We start from the raw sequence: 22,817 nt of genomic DNA on the forward strand, positions 1-22,817 counted from the left end.
GGCGGATACAGATGCGGGGAGCCGGGGCTGGTGAGTTTGCGGGGCTGACGAGTATTTGCGCGGCTAGCGAGTCGCTCGCTGCAGCTTCAGCCATGGAGCACTCCGGACAGTGCGAGTGTCCCGGGCCGTCGGAGGCGTCGGAAGCTCCGCTGCCGTGAGAGTCTCTGTGCCGAAGGGACAGACTCTCAAAGGGAGGTGGAGAGAGAGAGAGAGAGAGGGGACGGAGACAGGGAGACAGGGGGGAGAGAGAGGGGGGGTGAATGGAGAGAGAGAAGAGGGAGAGGGGGAAAGAGGTAGGGGAGAGAGAGGGGGGAGAGTGAGGGTGGGGAAGGTGAGGGAGAGGAGAGTTTGTGTGACGTTCAATTCGGCGCCTGTGCGTTTCTTGGTACTTGCTCCTGGTTGCCTCTCGCTCGCGCGTGTTTTCCCCTCGCGTGTTTCGCTTGCTCGTGGCCCGCGCGCCCCGCCCCGCGCGCTCTGGTTGGTCCCCTCCAGCCGCTCGCGCCCCTCGCCCTCTCGGCTCTCTGACGCGCCGCTGGTGGTCTTGCGTTGGGGTCGCTTTGGGCCGCTCTGGCGCGGGCCTCGCTGCGTCGCTCGCGCTGCGCGCTCGCCTCCTCGCTCGCGCTGGGGGCCTCTCTCTCGTTTCGCGTCTCGCTCCCCGTCTCCGCGGTGTCTCGCGGTTTCGCGTGTGTGGGCGTCGCGCGCGCGTGGCTCTCGCGGCTGGCGCCCGACGGTGGCGCGCGTTCGAGGGGGGGCGCCCCGTGTCGCGCTCGGGTGGTATCTGCGCGCGCTGGTGTCGCGGCGGTGGGCCGGGTTGGGCGGGGCGCGCTCTGCTTTTTCGTGGCTCGCGACTTTTTGGGTGTGTTTGTTTAGTGTTGGAGAGAGAGTGCATTCCGGAGGACAACCAGTGGCTGCTGGAAGTAAGTACCAAGCACTGGGTTAGAAACGGTGGAAAAATAGTGGACTTCAAATGGGGGTGGTTTGGTGAAAGCATCCTGCTTGCCTGCTAGATTTTCACTTACTGTAAACTGCAGGAAAATGTTCCCGATGTTGGGGGCGTTCAGAACCATGGGTCACAGTTTAAGAATAAAGGGGGGTGGGCAGTTAGGACTGAGATGAGGACAAACTTTCTTCACGTAGAGAGTTGTGAATCTGTGGAATTCTCTGCCACAGAAGGCAGTGCAGGCCAATTCACTGGATGTTTTCAAGGGAGAGTTACATTTAGTTCTTGGGGCTAACGACATCAAGGGATATGGGGAAAAAACAGGAAAGAGGTACTGATTTTAGATGAATAGCCATGATCATATTGAACGGCAGTGCTGGCTCGAAGGGCCGAATGGCCTATTCCTGCACCTATTTTCTATGTTTCTATGCTTGAGTATATGGCAATAAAACTCGATCACTTGATTTTGAAGCATCCATGCATGGTGGAGGTATAATGTAGTCATAGAGTGATACAGTGTGAAAACAGGCCCTTCGGTGCAACTTGCCCACACCCGCCAACATGTCCCAGCTACGCCACCTGCTTTTGGTCCATACCTCCAAACCTGTCCTATCCATGCATCAATCTAACTTTTTCTTAAATGTTGGGATGGTCCCTGCCTCAACTACCTCCTCTGGCAGCTTGTTCCATTCACCCATCACCCTTTGTGTGGATAAAGTTACCCCTTAAAAAGTTACCTCTTAAAATTACTTCATACAAAAAACATTGAAATCATACTTCTACAGTGCACTAAAACATGATTTTAATACATCAAATTTCAAAAAGTTCCTACCCTGGGAGGGGGGACCCCCTTCTTCCACACCCTCTCCCCACTCGGTTGCTCCACTCCCTCACCGGGTACCCCCAAGGCCAGTGATCAGTGATCGCACAGCCTCCCCCCTTTCAAAAACGCTCCAATCCAATTTAAAGCATATATATTGCATTCAAGTGTAAGTTAAAAGACTCGCTACAGTATGCAACCCCCCCCCCCCCCCCCCCCCCCCCCCCCGGTCGCGATGCTCCCTCAGGCTTGGTCTCTCGCAATTTCTCACTCCCAACTCTCACCCAATGTTGGCATCCCTGAAAAGACAGTGCTTTCACCTTATCTACTGTATTCTATGTTTCTATGTTTCTATGTTTCTATTTCCCGTGATCTCTGTAAGATCAGCTTCCTATGCTCCAAGGAATAAATTCCTAGCCTGTCCACCTCTCCCTATAGTTTAGGCCTTCAAGTGCTGACAACATCCTCATAAATCTTCTTTGCACTGTTTCCAGCTTAATAACGCCCTTCCCATGTTGTCTTAAGAAGGGTCTTGACCCGAAACGTCACTCATTCCTTCTCTCCAAAGATGCTGCCTGTCCTGCTGAGTTACTCCAGCTTTTAAGGACAAAGGACATTTATTTTCACATACACCAATTGGTGAAGTGAAATTTGAGTTACCATGCAGCCACACAAATAAGATAAACACAAAACTATAGAATTTAACATTAAACATTAAAACCATCCCCCACACCGGAAACAACGTTTCCCACTGTGAGGGAAGGCAACAAAGTTCAGTCCTCTTTCTCTTGTTCACCCGTGGTCAGGGCCTATTGAGGCCTCCGCAGTCGCCGCAACGGCGACCCGATGTTTCAGGCCCTCTCGCCGGATGATGGTACTCCGGCGTCGGAAGAACACTCTCAGCGGCTTGGAGTTTTCAAATCGGCCGCTTCCTACTGGAGACTGCGGCTCCCGAAGTCCACAGGCCGAGCTCCAACACTGGCGACCTCGGCGAAAGATCCCAGGCCTCCGCGATGTTAAAGTCAGCGCTGGAAGCTCCGCAGACCACAGCTCCACGATGTTAGAGTCGGCAGTCCCAGCACTCCGGAGCTTCCAACACGGCGACCCGAGCAAGGCATCGCCCGCTCCGCGATGGTACTTCAGTGCTGCGCCACTGTTGAAGCTGATGCTCTGGCCGGTCTCCGGCAGGAAAGGCCGCGCCAATCCAGATGGTAGGACGCGAGGAGGGGGCGAAGATGCGTCTCAGAGGAAAGACGCATCCTCGACCATGTAGCGACTGTGGAAAACAGTTTCCCCCTTCCCCTCCCCCCTCACATAAAACGACTAAAAGACCTCCAAAACAAAACTTTTTGACAGACTAAAACATCTTAAAAAAGGATGAAAGGACAAACATCTGCAGACGAGGCAGCCACACTCGATGGTGCCACCATCTTTTGTTTTACATTATTTGAGCTCAGTTGCAATGGTAGAAAATTGCCCACAATACCCAGGAGTGAGTCAGAGGAAAACAAATGAATTGTCATCATGAATGTTCCCCAATGTTACATTGGCTACTAGGGTGGAGCCAGGATGCAAAACAATGATGTGACCGTTCCAACGAAACATCTAACTCACGGGAATAATTTTCCCTTTGGTGTTGTGTGTCGAAGGAGAAAGATTCAGAGGCTGGAAACACTAGATACTTCTGATGCTGAAATCTTGAACAAAAAGAAAAAGTGCTGGAGGAACTTAGCAGGCCAGGGAGTACCTGTGAAGGAAATGGTCAAATAGTGTTTTGTGTTGGGATCAGTCTGAAAAAGGATCCCGACCCAAAATGTTGTCTGTCCGTTTCACACTACGGATGCTGTGTGACCTGTGCTGGGCAGCACAGTAGTGCAGCGGTTGAGTTGCTGCCTTACCGCGCCAGACCCAGGTTTGATCCTGAATAAGGGTGTTTGTCTGTACAGAGTTCTCCCCATGACCTGCATGGATTTCCTCCAAGATCTTCAGTTTCCTCCCACAATCCAAAGACATACAGGTTTGTAGGTTAATTGGCTTGGTATAAATATAAATTGTCCCTAGTGTGTATAGGATAGTGTTAATGTGCGGGGATCGCTGGTCGATGCAGACTCGGTGGGCCGAGGGGCCTGTTTCCCCACTGTATCTCTAAACTAAACTAAACCTGCTGAGTTGCTCCAGGATTTAAGGGCTTACAAGATAAAGTGAAGGCAGACAAGGAAGTAGTTGTCACAGTAGTGGCTGTGAAATTAATGTTCATAGCTCAGCCCAGTTCAAGTGTTTAAGGTCAGAGTTACAGAGCTTCCTATGTTCACCACTTCAGGTTTGAGAGACCAAATGCAAATCTAACTGGATAATTAAGGCCTGGTGCCTCAATGATGTATGTGCCACTCATAGTTTTCAATAGGCTGAGAACCAAATAGGAAGGTAATTAGCATAAGATTTACTTCAGACTAAAGGGCCTGTCCCACGGGCGTTATTTGCGTGTCATTTACGCGACATCATTTATGCGTCACGACGCATGGCGTGCATTACGCGTGCATGGCGCGTGGTGAGATGTGGTGGCGTAGGCAGTGAAACGCGGTAGTGCGTGGCGCCCCAGGATTTTGGGATTCTCAAAATCCTCGCGCGCCACCTGCGTGAGGCGCAAATGACGCCCAAGTGGGACAGGCCCTTAAAAAGCACTTCAGGGACTGGAAAACATTCCTCTTTCATCACATCGTCTTTCCCTCTTACTAAAGATACATCCAATTTCCCATGAACCTGTTTCATTGGCTCTTCCAGGCAAATTATTGCAGTTTATAATCCTTTGGGTAAAAACGTCAATTTGACATTGAGCCCAGGTGTTTTTCTTTTAATCATGCATCGAGAAAACTCTTGCATGAAACTTGCGACAAGAAACTTTGGAGTGTATAACCTTGAAAATGCCTCCTTTGCTCATTAATCTATTCCAATTTACTTTATCTGCTATCAAAATATGATGGAGGCGCAGCATATTTGCACCTCATCACAAAAAACAACAACACATGCTGTAAAAACTCAGCAGGTGAGGCAGCATCAATTGAATTAGGAACAGTCAAGGTTTTGGGTCGGAGACCCTCTGTTGGAACTCCATACCTTGTTGTTCTGGAGCACTGCTGATCGTAAATGGATGCCACTCATATTTGGCAATCTCTGGGACGTTGAGATATACATAGTCTCCTGGCTTGTAGTGGAAGAATGCCGACCTCTTGATAACAAGATGGGTTACCTGAATATTAAGAAGGGCATGTTAAGAATGATATTTCCATGAAAGTGTCACAAACAAGGGTCTGATCTCTGGTATCTACTTGTCCCACTCCCATCGGTCACAGGGCAAAAGGATTTGTTGTTGCTACACGGCGGGCTGGAAGAATCCGCTTCTGTGTTGTACAACTCTGTGATGTTATATATTACTGCATTACCTCTGTCAACCTTCTCGAAATCTCAAGGGCCTGTCCCACAAGCGACTTGCTGGCACCCTTCATAATCGCAGCAGGTCTCCGAAATTTTTCAACATGCTGAAAATCCAGCGGCGATCAGAAAAAGGTACGACTCTTTGGGCGACTACTCACGACCATAAAGGCGTCACCCCGTGACAACATGTCGACACGTGACCCCTGTATGGTTGTGATTAGTCACCCAAAGAGTTGTACCTTTTTCTGGTCACTACTGCGACTATGACGGGTGCCGGCAAGCCACCGAAAATATCGCGTAGGTGGGACAGGCCCTTGAGGACTAACCACAAGATGTCAATCTCGAGCAGATGAACATCTTATCAATAATTTAATTTAATTGCCCTCAGGTTACATATTTCACACCCAGCCATCCATTGAAGAATGGTGGTGAAAGCGGGTCCTTCAGAAACGCTTATTTCAGCTTCAATTTCCAAAAGGCAGGCAGGCAGTCTGCTCCTAATGTTGGCTGAAACACTCTCCCTCTTTGATTTATTCAAGCATCTGGAAACAAATAAACGTTTGCATTCATGGAAAGCCACAAAACTGCTGGAGTAACTCAGCAGGTCAGGCAGCATCCCTGGAGAACACGGAGAGGTGATGTTTCAGGTTGGGGCTCTTCTTCAGAGTGAAGAAGTGTTCCAACTGGAAATGTAACCTATTCATGTTCTCCAGGGTGAGTTACTCCAGCATTTTGTGTCTTTCCTTGGTAAACAAGCATTCACAGTTCTTGTTTACGTCCAGTTGTACAATGCACTGTCCTTTGAAGTGTAGGTGATGAGATACACAAAGCAGCATTTACCTCACACTCCATCTCATTTTTTTCTGTATAATGATCCAGTCTACCCATCCATCCCATATCCATTGAGAAACATGAAAAGTTAAGGGCCCGTCCCACTGTACGAGCTAATTCAAGAGTTCTCCCAAGTTTCCCCTGATTGGAACTCAAAGAATTACGGTAATGGCCGCTCGTAGGTACTCGGGGCTCTCGTGGACATTTTTCAACATGTTGAAAAATCTTCACGAGTCTTCACGAGCTTACCGCGTTTACCAAGTACCTGCCGTTAGCGTTACGAGCTGCTAAGAGACGTCCCAAGCTCCGACGTACCCGCTATGTACATTCGACGTGCTTACCACGAGTTTGATTTTTTTTTTAAACTCGGGAGAGCTCTTGAATTACCTCGTACAGTGGGACAGGCCCTTTACTCACCTTAGATGGCAGCAAGTTGACTTCCACGATCTGTGTCCCACCAATGCGCGATACTGTAATTCCGACTATTTTTTCCATGAGAAACAAGAATCCCGAGGCCACGAACCACTTCCAGAAGTTGGAGCAGTGAAGAATTAACAAACCCCAGACCCAAATGTAGCACAAATGAGTCCAATAAAAGAGCTGGAAGAAAAGGGTTAGCAAACAGTTATTCCTTAGTAACAATAGGATCAAACATTTGGAGGCGATTCAATGTCAAACAGTCTGCGATTAATTTTGTGACAGGATTAAAACATAAAATCCTGTTCTTAAATAGTGGCTTTCATCGTCGTTTGAGAATTCCCAGATGTTTTACTGCTATTATCCAAGTTTAATCACCGCTAATGATATGAAACAGAGTAGCCAATTTAATAATTGTGCAAATGACAAGATAATATGTTTTATTTAGAAAAAACAATTAAGAGATAAATATTCAGCAGGGCACTGGGAATACTTTCCCTGAATCTTTTCACCATCGATCTTTAAGTCCCATTAAAGAGGTGAAACAAGGAAGGGTTTACAAATGAAAAACGCAAGATGCTGGAGTAACTCAGTGGGTCAGGCAACATCTGTAGAGGGAAGCGGGCAGGCAAAGCCCTCCACATAAGCTGCCTGACCTGCAGTGCAAGGTTACTCCAGCACTTTGTTTTATTTTTACATATTAAAGAGACCTTGGTTTCACGTGTAATCTCAAAGTCAACATCACGTATAGTACCGCACCAAAGTAGCATCCTTAATATTTAACCTTTAGTCTCAATCCTTACGACCATCTGACTAGAGGTAAAGGTACTCTAGGCAAAGCCACTGCTTATATTCAGTACTCATGGAGAGGATGTCTATACTGATTGAAAACTGCCAATTACAGTGTGTGGTCACATTATTAAGAGTCTGCTGTTCAATGCTCTCAGACTGTACAAAAATTGTTTAGAGCTTGCATTGTTCCATCTGCCAGCCAGCTGACATTGTAATAATGTCAAGATTTTATGACCTGCAAAACACAAACAGCACCTCTCACAGACAATAGCATTCATTTGACACAATTTTTCTGAATTATCTACCCTGCTGTATGGTTTAATGCCAGATCAGCTATTGACAATTGTGTTATTATTGTTACGAGCTACGCGCTAAGTGTCTACTTATTTAACATCAATCAAATTATTGTTTTACCATTGGATAGTTGCTTCAATATTCCCAGAAGCCACTGCTTGTTTCCTAGCAACAATTGCAACTAAACAAACAGAGCAGGAAGCAAAGTACCATCCCACTAGTGGGTAGTTTAGTTTAGAGATACACCGCGAAAACAGGCCCTTCGGCCCACCGAGTTCGCACCGACCAGCGATCCCTGTACACTAGCACTATCCTACATACTGGGGACAATTTACAATCTTTACCAAAGCCAATTAACCTACAAGCCTGCAGGTTCTATCCAGTCTGAAGAAGGGTTTCGGCCCAAAACGTTGCCTATTTCCTTCGCTCCATAGATGCTGCTGCACCCGCTAGTTTCTCCAGCATTTTTGTGTGCCTTCGATTTTCCAGCATCTGCAGTTCCTTCTTAAACACGGTTCTATCCAGTACTTGTTTAACTGTTTCTTATGTGCTTGACGGTGCTCGGCTAAAGTGATTCTGCTACTTCATTAAATGCAACGTCTTTTGGCTTCGTTGGAAGCAGGAGGTTTTCTAAAATTCCGTACACATCTAACATATTTTGTAAGCCTGCTTTCATCATGCTCTTGTCTTTGAGCAGGACTACATTAACCTTCTCCCTCAATTTAATCAATATCGTTTACCCTGAAGAACACCCTCCATCCTTTCTGGAGAAGAAGTGAAGTGTTCACATGCTTTATGATAAATGCCGTTCCTGACACAGGCACATGGGGGACACAAGACATTGCAGAAATAGAATCTGGAGCAAGATACAAGGCATGACAGTCTTGTGTTGCCGTTTTGCAGCAATTACACCTCAACAGTTTAACGGTCTAACTCAACAATTCACATGTAACATAGAAACATAGAAACATAGAAATTAGGTGCAGGAGTAGGCCATTCGGCCCTTCGAGCCTGCACCGCCATTCAATATGATCATGGCTGATCATCCAACTCAGTATCCCGTACCTGCCTTCTCTCCATACCCTCTGATCCCCTTAGCCACAAGGGCCACATCTAACTCCCTCTTAAATATAGCCAATGAACTGGCCTCGACTACCTTCTGTGGCAGGGAGTTCCAGAGATTCACCACTCTCTGTGTGAAAAAAGTTCTCCTCATCTCGGTTTTAAAGGATTTCCCCCTTATCCTTAAGCTGTGACCCCTTGTCCTGGACTTCCCCAACATCGGGAGCAATCTTCCTGCATCTAGCCTGTCCAACCCCTTAAGAATTTTGTAAGTTTCTATAAGATCCCCTCTCAATCTCCTAAATTCTAGAGAGTATAAACCAAGTCTATCCAGTCTTTCTTCATAAGACAGTCCTGACATCCCAGGAATCAGTCTGGTGAACCTTCTCTGCACTCCCTCTATGGCAATAATGTCCTTCCTCAGATTTGGAGACCAAAACTGTACGCAATACTCCAGGTGTGGTCTCACCAAGACCCTGTACAACTGCAGTAGAACCTCCCTGCTCCTATACTCAAATCCTTTTGCTATGAAAGCTAACATACCATTCGCTTTCTTCACTGCCTGCTGCACCTGCATGCCCACTTTCAATGACTGGTGTACCATGACACCCAGGTCTCGCTGCATCTCCCCTTTTCCTAGTCGGCCACCATTTAGATAATAGTCTGCTTTCATGTTTTTGCCACCAAAATGGATAACCTCACATTTATCCACATTATACTGCATCTGCCAAACATTTGCCCACTCGCCCAGCCTATCCAAGTCACCTTGCAGTCTCCTAGCATCCTCCTCACAGCTAACACTGCCCCCAAGCTTAGTGTCATCCGCAAACTTGGAGATATTGCCTTCAATTCCCTCATCCAGATCATTAATATATATTGTAAATAGCTGGGGTCCCAGCACTGAGCCTTGCGGTACCCCACTAGTCACTGCCTGCCATTGTGAAAAGGACCCGTTTACTCCTACTCTTTGCTTCCTGTTTGCCAGCCAGTTCTCTATCCACATCAATACTGAACCCCCAATGCCGTGTGCTTTAAGTTTGTAAACTAATCTCTTATGTGGGACCTTGTCGAAAGCCTTCTGGAAGTCCAGATACACCACATCCACTGGTTCTCCCCTATCCACGCTACTAGTTACATCCTCGAAAAATTCTATAAGATTCGTCAGACATGATTTACCTTTTGTAAATCCATGCTGACTTTGTCCAATGATTTCACCACTTTCCAAATGTGCTGCTATCCCATCTTTAATAACTGACTCTAGCAGTTTCCCCACTACCGATGTTAGACTAACTGGTCTGTAATTCCCCGTTTTCTCTCTCCCTCCCTTCTTAAAAAGTGGGGTTACGTTTGCTACCCGCCAATCCTCAGGAACTACTCCAGAATCTAAAGAGTTTTGAAAGATTATTACTAATGCATCCACTATTTCTGGAGCTACTTCCTTAAGTACTCTGGGATGCAGCCTATCTGGCCCTGGGGATTTATCGGCCTTTAATCCATTTAATTTACCCAACACCACTTCCCGGCTAACCTGGATTTCACTCAATTCCTCCAACTCCTTTGACCCGCGGTCCCCTGCTATTTCCGGCAGATTATTTATGTCTTCCTTAGTGAAGACAGAACCAAAGTAGTTATTCAATTGGTCCGCCATATCCTTGTTCCCCATGATCAACTCACCCGTTTCTGACTGCAAGGGACCTACATTTGTTTTAACTAATCTCTTTCTTTTCACATATCTATAAAAACTTTTGCAGTCAGTTTTTATGTTCCCTGCCAGTTTTCTTTCATAATCTATTTTTCCTTTCCTAATTAAGCCCTTTGTCCTCCTCTGCTGGTCTCTGAATTTCTCCCAGTCCTCCGGTATGCTGCTTTTTCTGGCTAATTTGTACGCATCATCCTTCGCTTTGATACTATCCCTGATTTCCCTTGTTATCCACGGATGCACTACCTTCCCTGATTTATTCTTTTGCCAAACTGGGATGAACAATTTTTGTAGTTCATCCATGCAGTCTTTAAATGTCTTCCATTGCATATCCATGTACTGCCCTTTATTCCTTATCTGAATTCCTGCACCATTCTATCAAATCTGCAAGCTGCGGTTACCATGACTAATCATGAATTGTCAGACTCACCCAACAATCACAAGTGCACTGGACACACAAGAGACTGCCGATGCTGGAACTTTGAGTGAAAAACAAAGTACTGGAGAAACTCAGTGGGTCAGGCGACATCTTTTGAGGGAAATAGATAGGTGCCATTTTTGGGTAGAGACACTTCTTCGGACTCTCTTCTTCTTCAATCTAAAGACTCATCTGCCCGCTACCTTCAGGTAGAAGGTGCAGGAGCCTGAAGACTGCAATGTCCAGGTTCAGAAAGCTACTTCCCCGCAGCCATCAGGCTATTAATAATAATAATAATAATACATTTTATTTATGGGCGCCTTTCAAGAGTCTCAAGGACACCTTACAAAATTTAACAGGTAGAGAAAAAACATGTAAGGGGAATGAAATAAATAGTAGAGACATGACTAGTACACAAAGTAAAGACAGAATTCAATTCAAAACACAATATGAGGCAATTAATGCACAGATGAAAAGGGAGGGGGACGTGGGGCTAAGGATAGGCAGAGGTGAAGAGATGGGTCTTGAGGCGGGACTGGAAGATGGTGAGGGACACGGAATTGCGGATCAGTTGGGGGAGGGAGTTCCAGAGCCTGGGAGCTGCCCTGGAGAAGGCTATGTCCCCAAAACTGCGGAGGTTGGACGTGGATGGAGAGGAGACCGGCTGATGTGGATCTGAGGGACCGTGAGGGTTGGTAGGGGGAGAGGAGGTCAGTGAGATATGGGGGGGGGGGGGGGGGAAGATGGTGGAGGGCTTTGTAGGTGAGGATAAAGATTTTGTAGGTGATCCGGTGGGAAATGGGAAGCCAGTGAAGTTGTTTGAGGACTGGAGTGATGTGATGCCAGGATTTGGTGTGGGTGATGAGTCGGGCGGCTGCGTTCTGGACCAGTTGGAGTCGGTTGATGTAGGTGGAGCTGATGCCAAGGAGAAGTGAGTTGCAATAGTCCAGTCGGGAGGAGATGAAGGCATGGATGAGTCTTTCAGCAGCGGGATGTGTGAGGGAGGGTCTGAGTTTGGCGATGTTGCGGAGATGAAAGAAGGAGGTTTTAAACTCAACTGAAACAAATCTCTGAACACTAATAGACCATTATCTGGTTATTTGCACTTTATCTGCTTCTTTATTGATGTGTGTGTATATTAATATAATGGTGTATGGACTTACTGATATGATATGTTCTGTATTCATGCCTACTATATTCCATTGTGCTGATGCAAAGCAAGAATTTTATTGTCCTATCTGGGACACATGACAATAAACTCTCTTGACTTGACTTGACTTGTCTTGAGTCTCAACCCAAAACGTCAACTGTACATTTCCCTTTGCAGATGCTGCCTGACTCGTTCAGTTCCTCCAGCACATTGTCTTTTTTACATCACAAGTAGAGAATCAGTCAATGCAATCAATTACTTTTCTGTTCCATCCTCGTCATTGCTGTTACATATATATCCCTCTGGGTTCTTAGTAACAGGTGGTAAAATACAGGGAGGAGCAGATTAACACAGGGGAAATATGGAGAGGTCTAAAGAGATGCATCTGGATAATCGAGCACCTGCTCAGATTGCACACAAATGCACAATGATAAGCACACATCAAGGCGTCATTCAGTGATGCACACTAATTTACACATAGGTTGGAATTCTCTGGCCTGGCATTTTCTGTTGCCTGACCAGTCAGGTCCCAACAGTGCCAGACTAGAGTGAACCCATACTCTAATGTTGAATTTCATTTTCTTGTACCTCAAAGTGTCCTCTCCTGCGAATGAACGTGCTTGAGCAGATTAACATCAAAACGATGAGGAACTGCAAGATGATGCCAGTGATGGAAGCCAATCCATATATCCATCCAATCCCAGGCCTTGTGGTAAACAGATACTCCCACAGCTGGTAGGTTCCATCTGTGTGAGTCATTTTCCCTGAAGCAAAATGAAGCAAGCCTCAATAAACATGTAACGATATACAAAGGAGAGAAACAAAAAGCTGGAGTAACTCAGCGGGACAGGCAGCATCTCTGGAGCGAAGGAATGGGTGACGTTTCTGAGGGAGACCCTTCTTCAACTATATACAATGTCTGTGGCATGGTTAAGGAGCAGAGAGCAGGGCGAGCTGAATAGTCTTGGGAGAAGATTGCATGTGAAGCATGGGGATTATACACCAAAGGCCTGCTTCTATAATATTAATTTGAGATATAAATGTGAAATTAATTTTGAACACTCTAGGAAAATTGCTACAAGTGCACAGTCCTTTAAAAAATCTTTCATTGATTGAATATTCATTGCGTGGATCATGATGTGTACACACCCCACAGGGTGAAATTACATATTTAAGAGGGAAAGGAAAAGAGCAAAAGTGGGACAGGAGATGTTGAGTAAGGGCCTGTCGCACTGTACGAGGTAATTCAAGAGTTCTCCCGAGTTCTCCCCTGATTCGAGCTTGTGTAATGTACGTAGCGGGTACGTAGCGGCTCGTACGAGCAAAAAGTAACAATTTTCTTCATCACGAGTATTTTTTTACTCGGGGACATTTTTCACAGTGTTGAAAAAAAGTCACGAGTTTACCGGATTTCCCGAGTACCTACCGTTACTCGTACGAGCCGCTACGTGACATCCACGAGCTCCTACGTACCCGCTACGTACATTACACGAGCTCGAATCAGGGGAGAACTCGGGAGAACTCTTGAATTACCTCGTACAGTGGGACAGGCCCGTTAGAGTTCTTGAAAAATGTCTTACTGATTGCAAAACATTGCTTGGTGTTTTGGTGTCCGAGCAATATTTGCCGGTTGCTGTTTCGGAGCAACTTACCAAAGTTGGCAACATGTGCAGTAGCATGAGCGATACTCAGTCCACAGATAGCAAATCCCACCAGCTGGTGCAGGAGCACGTGCTGGTCCAGAGGCAACACCTTCACCACCCAGGTGGCTCTTAACCAGGTCAGGCATCGGCGCAGCATCAGGACCTTCAAGATGGAAAACCTTCAAACTATAATGTCATCTTAAATCTTTAGCAAACTTAGTAACAAAAACAAAAATCAGTTCACACAAATTCGCTCCAAATCCATCACTTTTTTTTGATACAGCACACTTTACCGAGTAGTGAAAGGCCTGGATGGAGTTGATGTGGAGAGGATGTTTCCACTCGGGGGAGAGTCTAGGACCATACATCATAGTCTCAGAATTAAAGGACATTCCTTTAGGAAGGAGATGAGGAAGAATTTATTTCGTCAGAGGGTGGTGATACTGTGGAATTCATTGCCACAGAAGGTTGTGGAGGCTGTCGATGGATAATTTTAAGGCAGAGATAGATAGGTTATTGCTTATTGCGGGTGTCAGGGGCTATGGGGAGAAGACAGGAAAATGGGGTTGAGAGGGAAAGATAGATCAGCCATGATTGAATGGTGGACTATGGCTTGATGGGCCAAATGGCCTAATTATGCTCCTTTCACTAATGAACCTACGCTTTGACATCTCTTGCATTCAGCTAAAATCAGTCATAAATGTAATATAGTTATAAATGAATCTGGGAATTGATAAGATCTTTACTGGGAGTGGTGGCACCTATAATCACCAGGCTAGTTGCGCCGACTGGTATTGTTGCAGGAATGAAAAACATGGTGACAGAGACGAGAGGGCATAACATTAAGGTGAGAAGGGCAAGGTTTAAAGGTGATATGTGGGGCAAGTCTTTTTTACACAGAGAGTGGTGGGTGTTTGGAGTATGCTCCGATGGCTGGTGGTGAAGGCAGATATGATAATGGCTATTCAAGAGACATTTGAATAGATACATGGATATGCAGGGACTGGAGGAATAGGAATCATGTGTGCAGGCAGATGAGATTAGTTTATCTTGGCCTCCTGTTCGGTAAAGAATTTGAGGGCCAAAGGAACTGTTCCTGTGCTGTACAATGTTATGTTCTATATTCTATAAATAAATGATCTGATGGACAAAGAAACCAGTGGCCAATGATCCATCTTCGGACTTTGACCAGTATTGTGGATTTTCACCAGATTCAACATTTGGTGTCCTATTTAGTCAGCGTATAATATTTTATAAAGTATTTTACATTTCCAACTGTCTGGATTGTGAATAATGTTCAAAGCCAGCAGTCACAGCCATTCACCAACGGTTCTCTTGAGTTGGCCATCGGGTGGGTCAGACACTGCCCCATTGGAAGGGCAAATTCTTATTTATATTTGGTTTTACTCTCTATGGTCCAGAGGTTCAAATGTGTTTTCAAAACAGTAGATTTCTCTAGCCTTGGAAACTGCCTTTCTTAAGACACACCCTTTCATGGTAATCTCCCTTCTCATTTAGTTTAGTTTAGTTTAGTTAATAATACAGTGCAGAAACAGAATTGGCGTAGTCGACAGGGTCACAATTGTAACGGGATTCGAACGAATATAGGGCGAAATAAAAGGGAATGATAAAATAGTCATAACTGAAAAGGGGACGGGAGGGCTACCCTGAGAAGGGAGAGTCCTGGGCAACCTAGCTTACTGGCCAGTGACCCACGATGAACCAAGATACCTATTAGGGTTGAGGCAAGATGAGGGGAAGATACAGTACATTTATTCACGCTGGGCCTGGAGGATGAAACCCACGCAGGTGCCATAAAGCACAGCATAGAAATTGAAAGGTGAATTAGAGATTTGCAGACGGAGTAAAACCGGCGTGCCATCACTCACCACGATGAAGGTGCAATTGAAGTTAAGGCACTGACCACAGCCTTTTGCCACCATATACCATTCACCAAAGCTGCTTTGGTTCACTGCCGCAAATGCAAAAAGCAAGATGTTGATCAGCAGGTAGCAGCACATGAAGAGCAGCTTGCGGCTGTTATTGTGCCAGTAGGCTGGAGTCAGGTAACGGGGGGGTTTTCTTGTGTAGTTCTCCGCAATCGGTGGTTTTAACCAGTTGGCAGCGCTGGAGGAGATTGAACATATCACCAAGTTAGCTTCTGTTAGAACGTACTCACTGGAGATATCCTCAAGGGTATTATTAATCAGCCATAATCATCATTGCATTCAATATCTCACATAGGGTTCTGCTAATCCCATTTATATCGCTGGATCCACCCTTTGTTCCTCTACTTATCCCACTGCCAACTTATTTTTGGCTTTTTTTAATTCATTTTTTAGGATGCAAGAGTCACGAGGAAAACCTGCATATATTGCCCAATATTAAACGGAGAACCAGTCCAAATGGTAGAAAATAATCAACAATAAAATTGAAAGTAGTCCCTTTAATATCACTGGTTTGAGAGAGTGGTCACAAGGCACAGAAACAGGCCCTTCGGCCCAACTACTCCATGCTGACCAGTGGTGTGCGGTGGGGATGGAAGGATGTGTCTCCTTGTCCCCAAGCATTCAGAACAATGCGTGAGTAAGTAGTGCCACCGGCCGGAGCTCCAGATTGGCTGTGCTGGCATCATTTCAGCACTGCAGCCTGATCATGGTCAGCCCATATTTACAATGGGTATCAACTCACCCAGACTAATCCCCACGAATATCCCACTAGTGGTAAATCACTCAACAAATATGAATCCTTCCTCTAGAAACTAACACACACTTCTGTTGCTGGTCCACAACACATGTGCTTTGAACCACAAAATGCCTGCAGTAACAAATACAGAATTGATACCTTGTCTGCTCTTTAAATAGTTATTTTAATGTTAGGCGTGACACACAGGCTATCTGATTTGAAAATCAGTTTTTAAATGTTTGCATTTAAAGCTTCACAATTTCAGGATCAAATATCAGTTTGGCCTGTCCCACTTGGGCGCCATTTGCGGGTAATTTACGCGACATCATTTACGCGTCACGGCGCACGACGCGCGCATTGTGACATGCACGTGATGTGCGCATGGTGCACATTACGCGCGCATGGTGCATGGTCACCACGCACCATGCGCATGCATCATGTGCACGTCAAGATGCCATCTGCGTGACGCGCAAATGACGCCCAATTGGGACAGGCCCTTAACTCTACACGGCTCCACATTAACCAACAAGAAGTCTCTGTATACACTTAAGAGTGCAGGCCCTTACTGTCAAAGATATTTAAATATAATTAACTGTCAAAGTCAAACATAGCCTCTGGTTTACACTTAATTAATCAACCTATAGCAGAAGGCAATTAGAGATTGTGTATTCAAGGAGCAGCATGAAACAAATTGCAATCAATCCTTCCTCCTTTCTGGTTTAATATGATGGTGAGGTTGCAGCACGATTCTGGTGGAACTGAGAGTGGATGCAATGAATTTACCACAAAAGGACAGAGTCAGTCGAGAAGGTAGCTAGCGCAGCGGAACAGTTGCTGCTTTACAGCGCCAGAGACCCAGGTTCGATCCTGACTACAGCTTCTGTCTGTAGGGAGCTTGTACGTTCTCCCCGTGACCTGCGTGGGTTTTTCTCCGGGATCTCCGGTTTCCTCCCGCACTCCAAAAACATACAGGTTTGTAGGCTAATTGGCTTGGTAAAATTATAAATTGTCCCTCGTGTGTGTAGGATAGCGTTAGTGTGTGGGAATCGCTGCTCAGCATGGACTCGGTGGGCCGAAGGGCCTGTTTCCATGGTGTATGTCCCAACTGAACTAAAGGATCTGAGATGCAAGCCCAGTGCAGAGACAGGGATTCTACACGGAACTGTCACTTCCAATGTGCTTGTTATTCTTGTACTCGGGAGAGGAATCATTGGTCAGTATTCCTGTGTCTGTGACCCTATGTGGGAATGATCTGGGGATTGCTGCGTGACTTTGGGATATATAAGGAAACTGGAGAAAACCTACACAATCACTGGAGAATGTGCAGACTCCATAAGACAAAACTGGAAGTCAGGATTAAACCCGGGTTGCTGGAGTGGTGAGATTGTTGCACTACCTGTAGCTTCACTACACTGATCATAATGCAATTGAAAAAAATGGTGCTCAGTATCCACAAACAAATGTCACCAGGATAGATCATCATCTGCCTCTTACTATTTGTGGGAAAATCTGAACCCTGTGTTAGTCACAGTGTGGGTTTCCATATTTCCTTATGACAAAGGGTACTATTTTGGGGTATTGAGTCTTAGCCAACTGAGTGAGCAATCCCACTCCTCACTAGTTTTCCCCATCACAAATTCTCTTCACATTGGCATCAACTCTCTCGCCCCAACTACACATTGGAGGAAATTTACAACTGCCAATTAATCTGCAAACTCATTGGCTTTGGGATTTGGGAGGAAACTGGAGCACTCTAGTTAAATTCAGACGGTCACAGGGAGAACGTGCAAACCTCACGCCAAAAGCACCTGAGGTCAGGATTATCCCCAGGTCAGGGGTTCAGGCGTTCAATGGCTCTTTATTTTCACGTATGCACATCACCGTAAAATTCTTTTGCACAACCACAAATGCACAGTTGCCATATTTTGGCGCCATTTGCAAAGGAAAAGAAACAGTCAAAAGTCCAAACTCCTGTCCACATGTTTGAAGTACAGGGCACCCCCTATCCATGTAAGCCCAGGTGAGCCCCAGGATGCTAAGGGGTTGGATGTAAGTTTAAGTTTCTTCTTTTCTCCCCAATAATGAACAAAACATCAAGCTAAACCAATCAACTTGATCTGTTGCTTTTATCAAATGTATCAAGTGAAATGAAAAATGTTGTTCCAGTCAATGTTGACACAGCCAAGAGCGGGCTAAGAACTGGATTTGTTTCAAACTGATTACCTGATTGTTAAGTTCTCCATTACTTCTGGAAGGTTTTCTAGCTCCTCCTTAAGCTCCTCAAAGGTAATGGTGCCACTGTTGTCTTTATCAGCAGATTCAAAGAGCGCCAGAGTGAGGTCATCCAACTTCTCCTCCGGCAACGATATGGCACTTTCCCGCAAGCAGGATTTGAGGACCGTGCGCAGCTCATCAGGGTCAATGGAGCCGCTGCCTGTGGTTAGATTCAATGTCAACAATGGTAAACTGTGGCTATCTTCATTAGAACAGAGAGTTACAGCATGGCTTAACAAGGATGGTAACAAAGAGAGACCAAAGGGTTCAATTGCTGTCAGGCGTTAACTAGAGAAAATAATCTTCCTTATTTTCAAATCCTTCGATGGCCTCCAACGTGTGTCTTATTTGTGACCCCCTCCAACCTCCAAGGGCACGCCGCACCTCCAATTAGAGTCATACAGCATGGAAACAGGCTCTTCAGCCCAACTTGCCGACCAAGATGCCCCATCTACACCAGTCCCACCTGCCAGCGTTTGGCCCATGTTCCTCTAAACCTTCCCTCTCCATGTACCTGTCCAATCCTCGCAATCACATTCCAGAAATAACTTTGCTGCACTTCTGACCATTGTGACAAAATATTCCTGGGCCCTTAGATCGGAAACTATTTCTCCAAATCTTTCCTTAAAAACTTATTGTTCCGATTATGTGATCAAGAAGGAACTGCAGATGCTGGAAAATCGAAGGTAGACAAAAATGCTTGAGAAACTCAGCGAGTGCGGCAGCATCTATGGAGCGAAGGAAATAGGCAACGTTTCGGGCCAAAACGTTGCCTATATCCTTCGTTCCATAGATGCTGCCGCACCCGCTGAGTTTCTCCAGCATTTTTGTCTACCTGTTCCGATTAAGTGTTTGTTGCAACAGCTCTTTGGATGGTTCAGTGTCACATTTCAATTGATTCCACTTCTGTGCATTCGCTACAAATTGGAAATGATTTAGAACAGAAAAGCAGAAGGGAATGCACTATTGGAGGTTCTGATCAAAGCCGAAATCATGCCAATATTGAGGAATATATTACATACAAGAGTTATAAAAAGATAGAGAAGAAGGGAGGCGTATGAGATGAAGACTGCTGTTAGTAGAGGAATTGCTGGGTCAAATGATGTGCTGTAACCTTGTACTTTCCACATGATTTTAGAAAAAAACAAGTAAGATTATGGGGAGAAATTCATCTTTATTCATCAGCATCCAAGGTGAGTGTAGCAATTGGCAGCTGATGATACGTCTGATGTAGGGTCGGCACGGTGGCGCAGCGGTAGAGTTGCTGCCTTAGAACACCAGAGAACCGGGTTCGATCCCGACTACGGATACTGTCTGTACAGAGTTTGCACGTTCTCCCCGTGACCTGCATGGGTTTTCTCCAAGATCTTCGGTTTCCTCCCACACTCCAAAGACGTACAGGTTTGTAGGTTAATTAGCTTGGTATCAATGTAAATTGTCCCTAGTGTGTAGGGTAGTGTTAATGTGCGGGGATTGCTGATCGGTGCAGACTTGGTTGGCTGAAGGGCCTGTTTCCGAGCTATATCTCTAAACAAAACTACCCTTTGAGCATTCAACCCTTTGAAGGTGACAAAGGTGAGTGTGTGGAGGTCAGCTGAACCAGCCATCAGTGTGTATTCACATATCTAGTGCTGACATTCAAAGACTAATTTAACCCTCTAATTTTGCAAAGATGGGGGTATTGAGCCTTTGCCATCTGAGGGAGCAATCTCACTCCCTGCAACAGATTCTCTCCAAATTGGCACCAACTCTGTTGAGACGAAAGAGATCTTTAGTTTCCTCAAATCTTCATTTTGGTAGGTCCTGTCCGAAGGCCAATCCCCAACTCAATACCTTTGTGTCTGGAGCAGTATTGACCACAGCCGTGAACATACACATTGACCGAGCATTGGCAACATTCTGGCCTAAAGAATTCCAAAAATTCCAAATATCTCCAAATGAAGATATTTGTCCTCATAGCTGTCCTAAGTGGCCAATCTATGAAGTGTGTTTCCAGTTCTCAACTCTCCAGATACAGGAACTAATCTTCAACGTTTACCCTGATAATCCACCTCAATGAGATCACCTCTCATTATTCTATAAAGTAGAGGACAACGTTTCTTCAGTCCTGAGTGTGGCATTAGAATAATGATTATAATGCATGTGCCATAAAACGCAATTCACTTTTATCAAAAGACATAGGAGCAGAATTATGCCATTCAGCCCATCAGGTCTGCTCCACAAGGGTACGTCATGAAGTAAAGATTATTACCATCGACATCATAGACTTGGAAGAGGAAGCGTAGCTTGTCTGTTTCACTCCCATGCGTAAGGAGATTTAGAGCCTTCAGCAATTCATCCAGGCTTATGCTGCCACTCCCATCAGAGTCAAACAGAGCAAAAAACCTTTCTGCGAAGAAGGACTGGCAAAATAGAGAAAGAAACAAAAAGAAAATCAAGCCTTCCTGGAATCAATAGCACAAATCCCAGCCCATCCTGCAATCACAGTAAAGTCTCAACATGTCCTTGTTCATTTATTCTAGACCCCATCTCCTCATTACAATTTTATTTCAGGTAACATGTGTTTCTTTATCCTATCACTTAGTTCTGTGTTCTCTGGTTTGTGACACTTGGGAAACATTTCTCTTTCTGTTGTCGGGACCTTCATAGCACGTGCATCAGGTCTTTGAAAGGACTATTTAATTAGATTATGTAGATTGGCTATTGCATGTTAGATAGTTAGAATGCTTAGTAATTATAACCTCGCCTAATGGTAACATTTATACTGTAAGAACTCGCCGACTCTCTGCCAGTAGCAGCAGTAGTGAGAAAGTGTGATGTACTGCTTAGATGATGGAGACCTGAACAATAAAGATGCTTGTGCTTCAACCTGTGAGAGACTATGGTATTTACATGTGTGAGATTAAGCTCTTTACAGATTCTTTCACCTCTTCATTGTCCAAAGCATTATAAACGCTTACATTTCAATTTCTTAACCATGTTCCTTTTTCAGGTTATCTTTTAATCTGCCTCCAGTAACCTTTTCAGGAATGGTATTACTGGTCTTAACAATGACGATAGCTGGTCGGAACTTTCCTGGTCCGAACAACGTTCTCCATTAAAAAGGCGTTCTCGTGTTTCGCTCTGGTTCTTGATTTTGAAATATTACCCTTTGTATAGTGGATTTTAAGTGTTAGGGAACAGATTGAAGTCGAAGCTTCAGTGCAAAATTTGAACTTGCAATGGAAGATTTGAAAAGAGTGCAGGGGAAAGGGAACAAGAAGGAGTGTAAGAATTGGAATCTCCAGCAAGAACACAGAAGCAGTGTTGATGACGAGATAATCATTATCCTGGCTGGGATCAGTGGACTTAGGACTTCAACAGGAGAGAAGATTTATTTTGCTTATTGAACTATCTAAGAGGAATTCAACTGGTGTATTAGTTTAAATCTTTTTATTTGAATTTTGAATTTAACAGCAATTTGCATACATACAATGATAACAGACAGTGATAATCAGGACATAATTGTACAACAGTATGTAAACGACCCTCAAAACCCTTACCCTTACCCTTACCCACCCTCGCCACCCGGGGATAAACAACACTCACATACGTACACATCCACACAAATACGATTAAAAAAAAAAAAAATTTAAATAAAAAAATAAATTAAAAATAAATAAAAAATAAAAAATTAAAAATAAATTTAAATTTTTTTTTTTAATTGTGGGGAGGGAGGGGAGGGGTTGAGGGGATAGCAGCTGCAACTGGTGTATTAAACATTGTAACAATGCCTATTGGTCAGATGCCTGTGGGCCAGATGTGTCCTAATCTTCAACACAAAGTGCTGGAGTAACTCAGCGAGTCAGGCAGCATCTCTGGAGAAAAAGGATGGGTGACGTTTCGGATCATAACCCTTCCTGATCTTTATTGGTTTGATATGATGATCTATCAATACAAACTTCAGCAGTTTTACCCTGATGCACTGTCAAAATAACCAGGTAGGTTCAGCTCCGACCAAGTCCAGATCATGTGGTAGAGTTGAATGGGGGTAGGGGGTGGGGTAGGAGGCACGTTAGAATTGAGTATAAGTAAGGGGTTGGGTCTTGTTTAGCTCAATGTGTAAGTGGGTTGGGGGCAGGTTGTAGCAGGAAGTTGATAGTCAAGTTTGTGGTGGGAGGGGCATGGATAGGGCTAGTGATTGTAAAGGCAGAAGGGATCTTATTAGGGAGGGTGATAGCTCTATGTGAAGTTTAAGGGGGTTAGGCTACAAATAGGCAAATGTGAGGGGAAGCCAAGCAAAGGTTCTGCTGGCAGATGGATGTGCTGATGGTCGGAAGGGGAGGTTTGTCCAAATGAGAGCCGTCATGACGGGTCAGTA

At 45.1% G+C, this 22,817-nt stretch overlaps 1 protein-coding gene across 1 annotated transcript in view; it reads right to left on the reverse strand.

The window, feature by feature from the left end:
* Window positions 1–22,817, reverse strand: part of nox5 (NADPH oxidase 5) — a 71,360-nt gene that overhangs the window by 34,231 nt on the left and 14,312 nt on the right. The window contains exons 3-9 of the mRNA XM_033050097.1: window positions 20,709–20,859; window positions 18,407–18,617; window positions 15,388–15,625; window positions 13,508–13,661; window positions 12,444–12,619; window positions 6,441–6,623; window positions 4,875–5,007 (exon numbers count right to left, since the gene is read on the reverse strand). Of these exons, the coding sequence (XP_032905988.1) occupies window positions 4,875–5,007; window positions 6,441–6,623; window positions 12,444–12,619; window positions 13,508–13,661; window positions 15,388–15,625; window positions 18,407–18,617; window positions 20,709–20,859 (1,246 nt within the window). The remainder of the gene's footprint in view (window positions 1–4,874; window positions 5,008–6,440; window positions 6,624–12,443; window positions 12,620–13,507; window positions 13,662–15,387; window positions 15,626–18,406; window positions 18,618–20,708; window positions 20,860–22,817) is intronic.

Source organism: Amblyraja radiata, chromosome 34, assembly GCF_010909765.2.
Source record: "Amblyraja radiata isolate CabotCenter1 chromosome 34, sAmbRad1.1.pri, whole genome shotgun sequence".
Classification (NCBI taxonomy): domain Eukaryota; kingdom Metazoa; phylum Chordata; class Chondrichthyes; order Rajiformes; family Rajidae; genus Amblyraja; species Amblyraja radiata.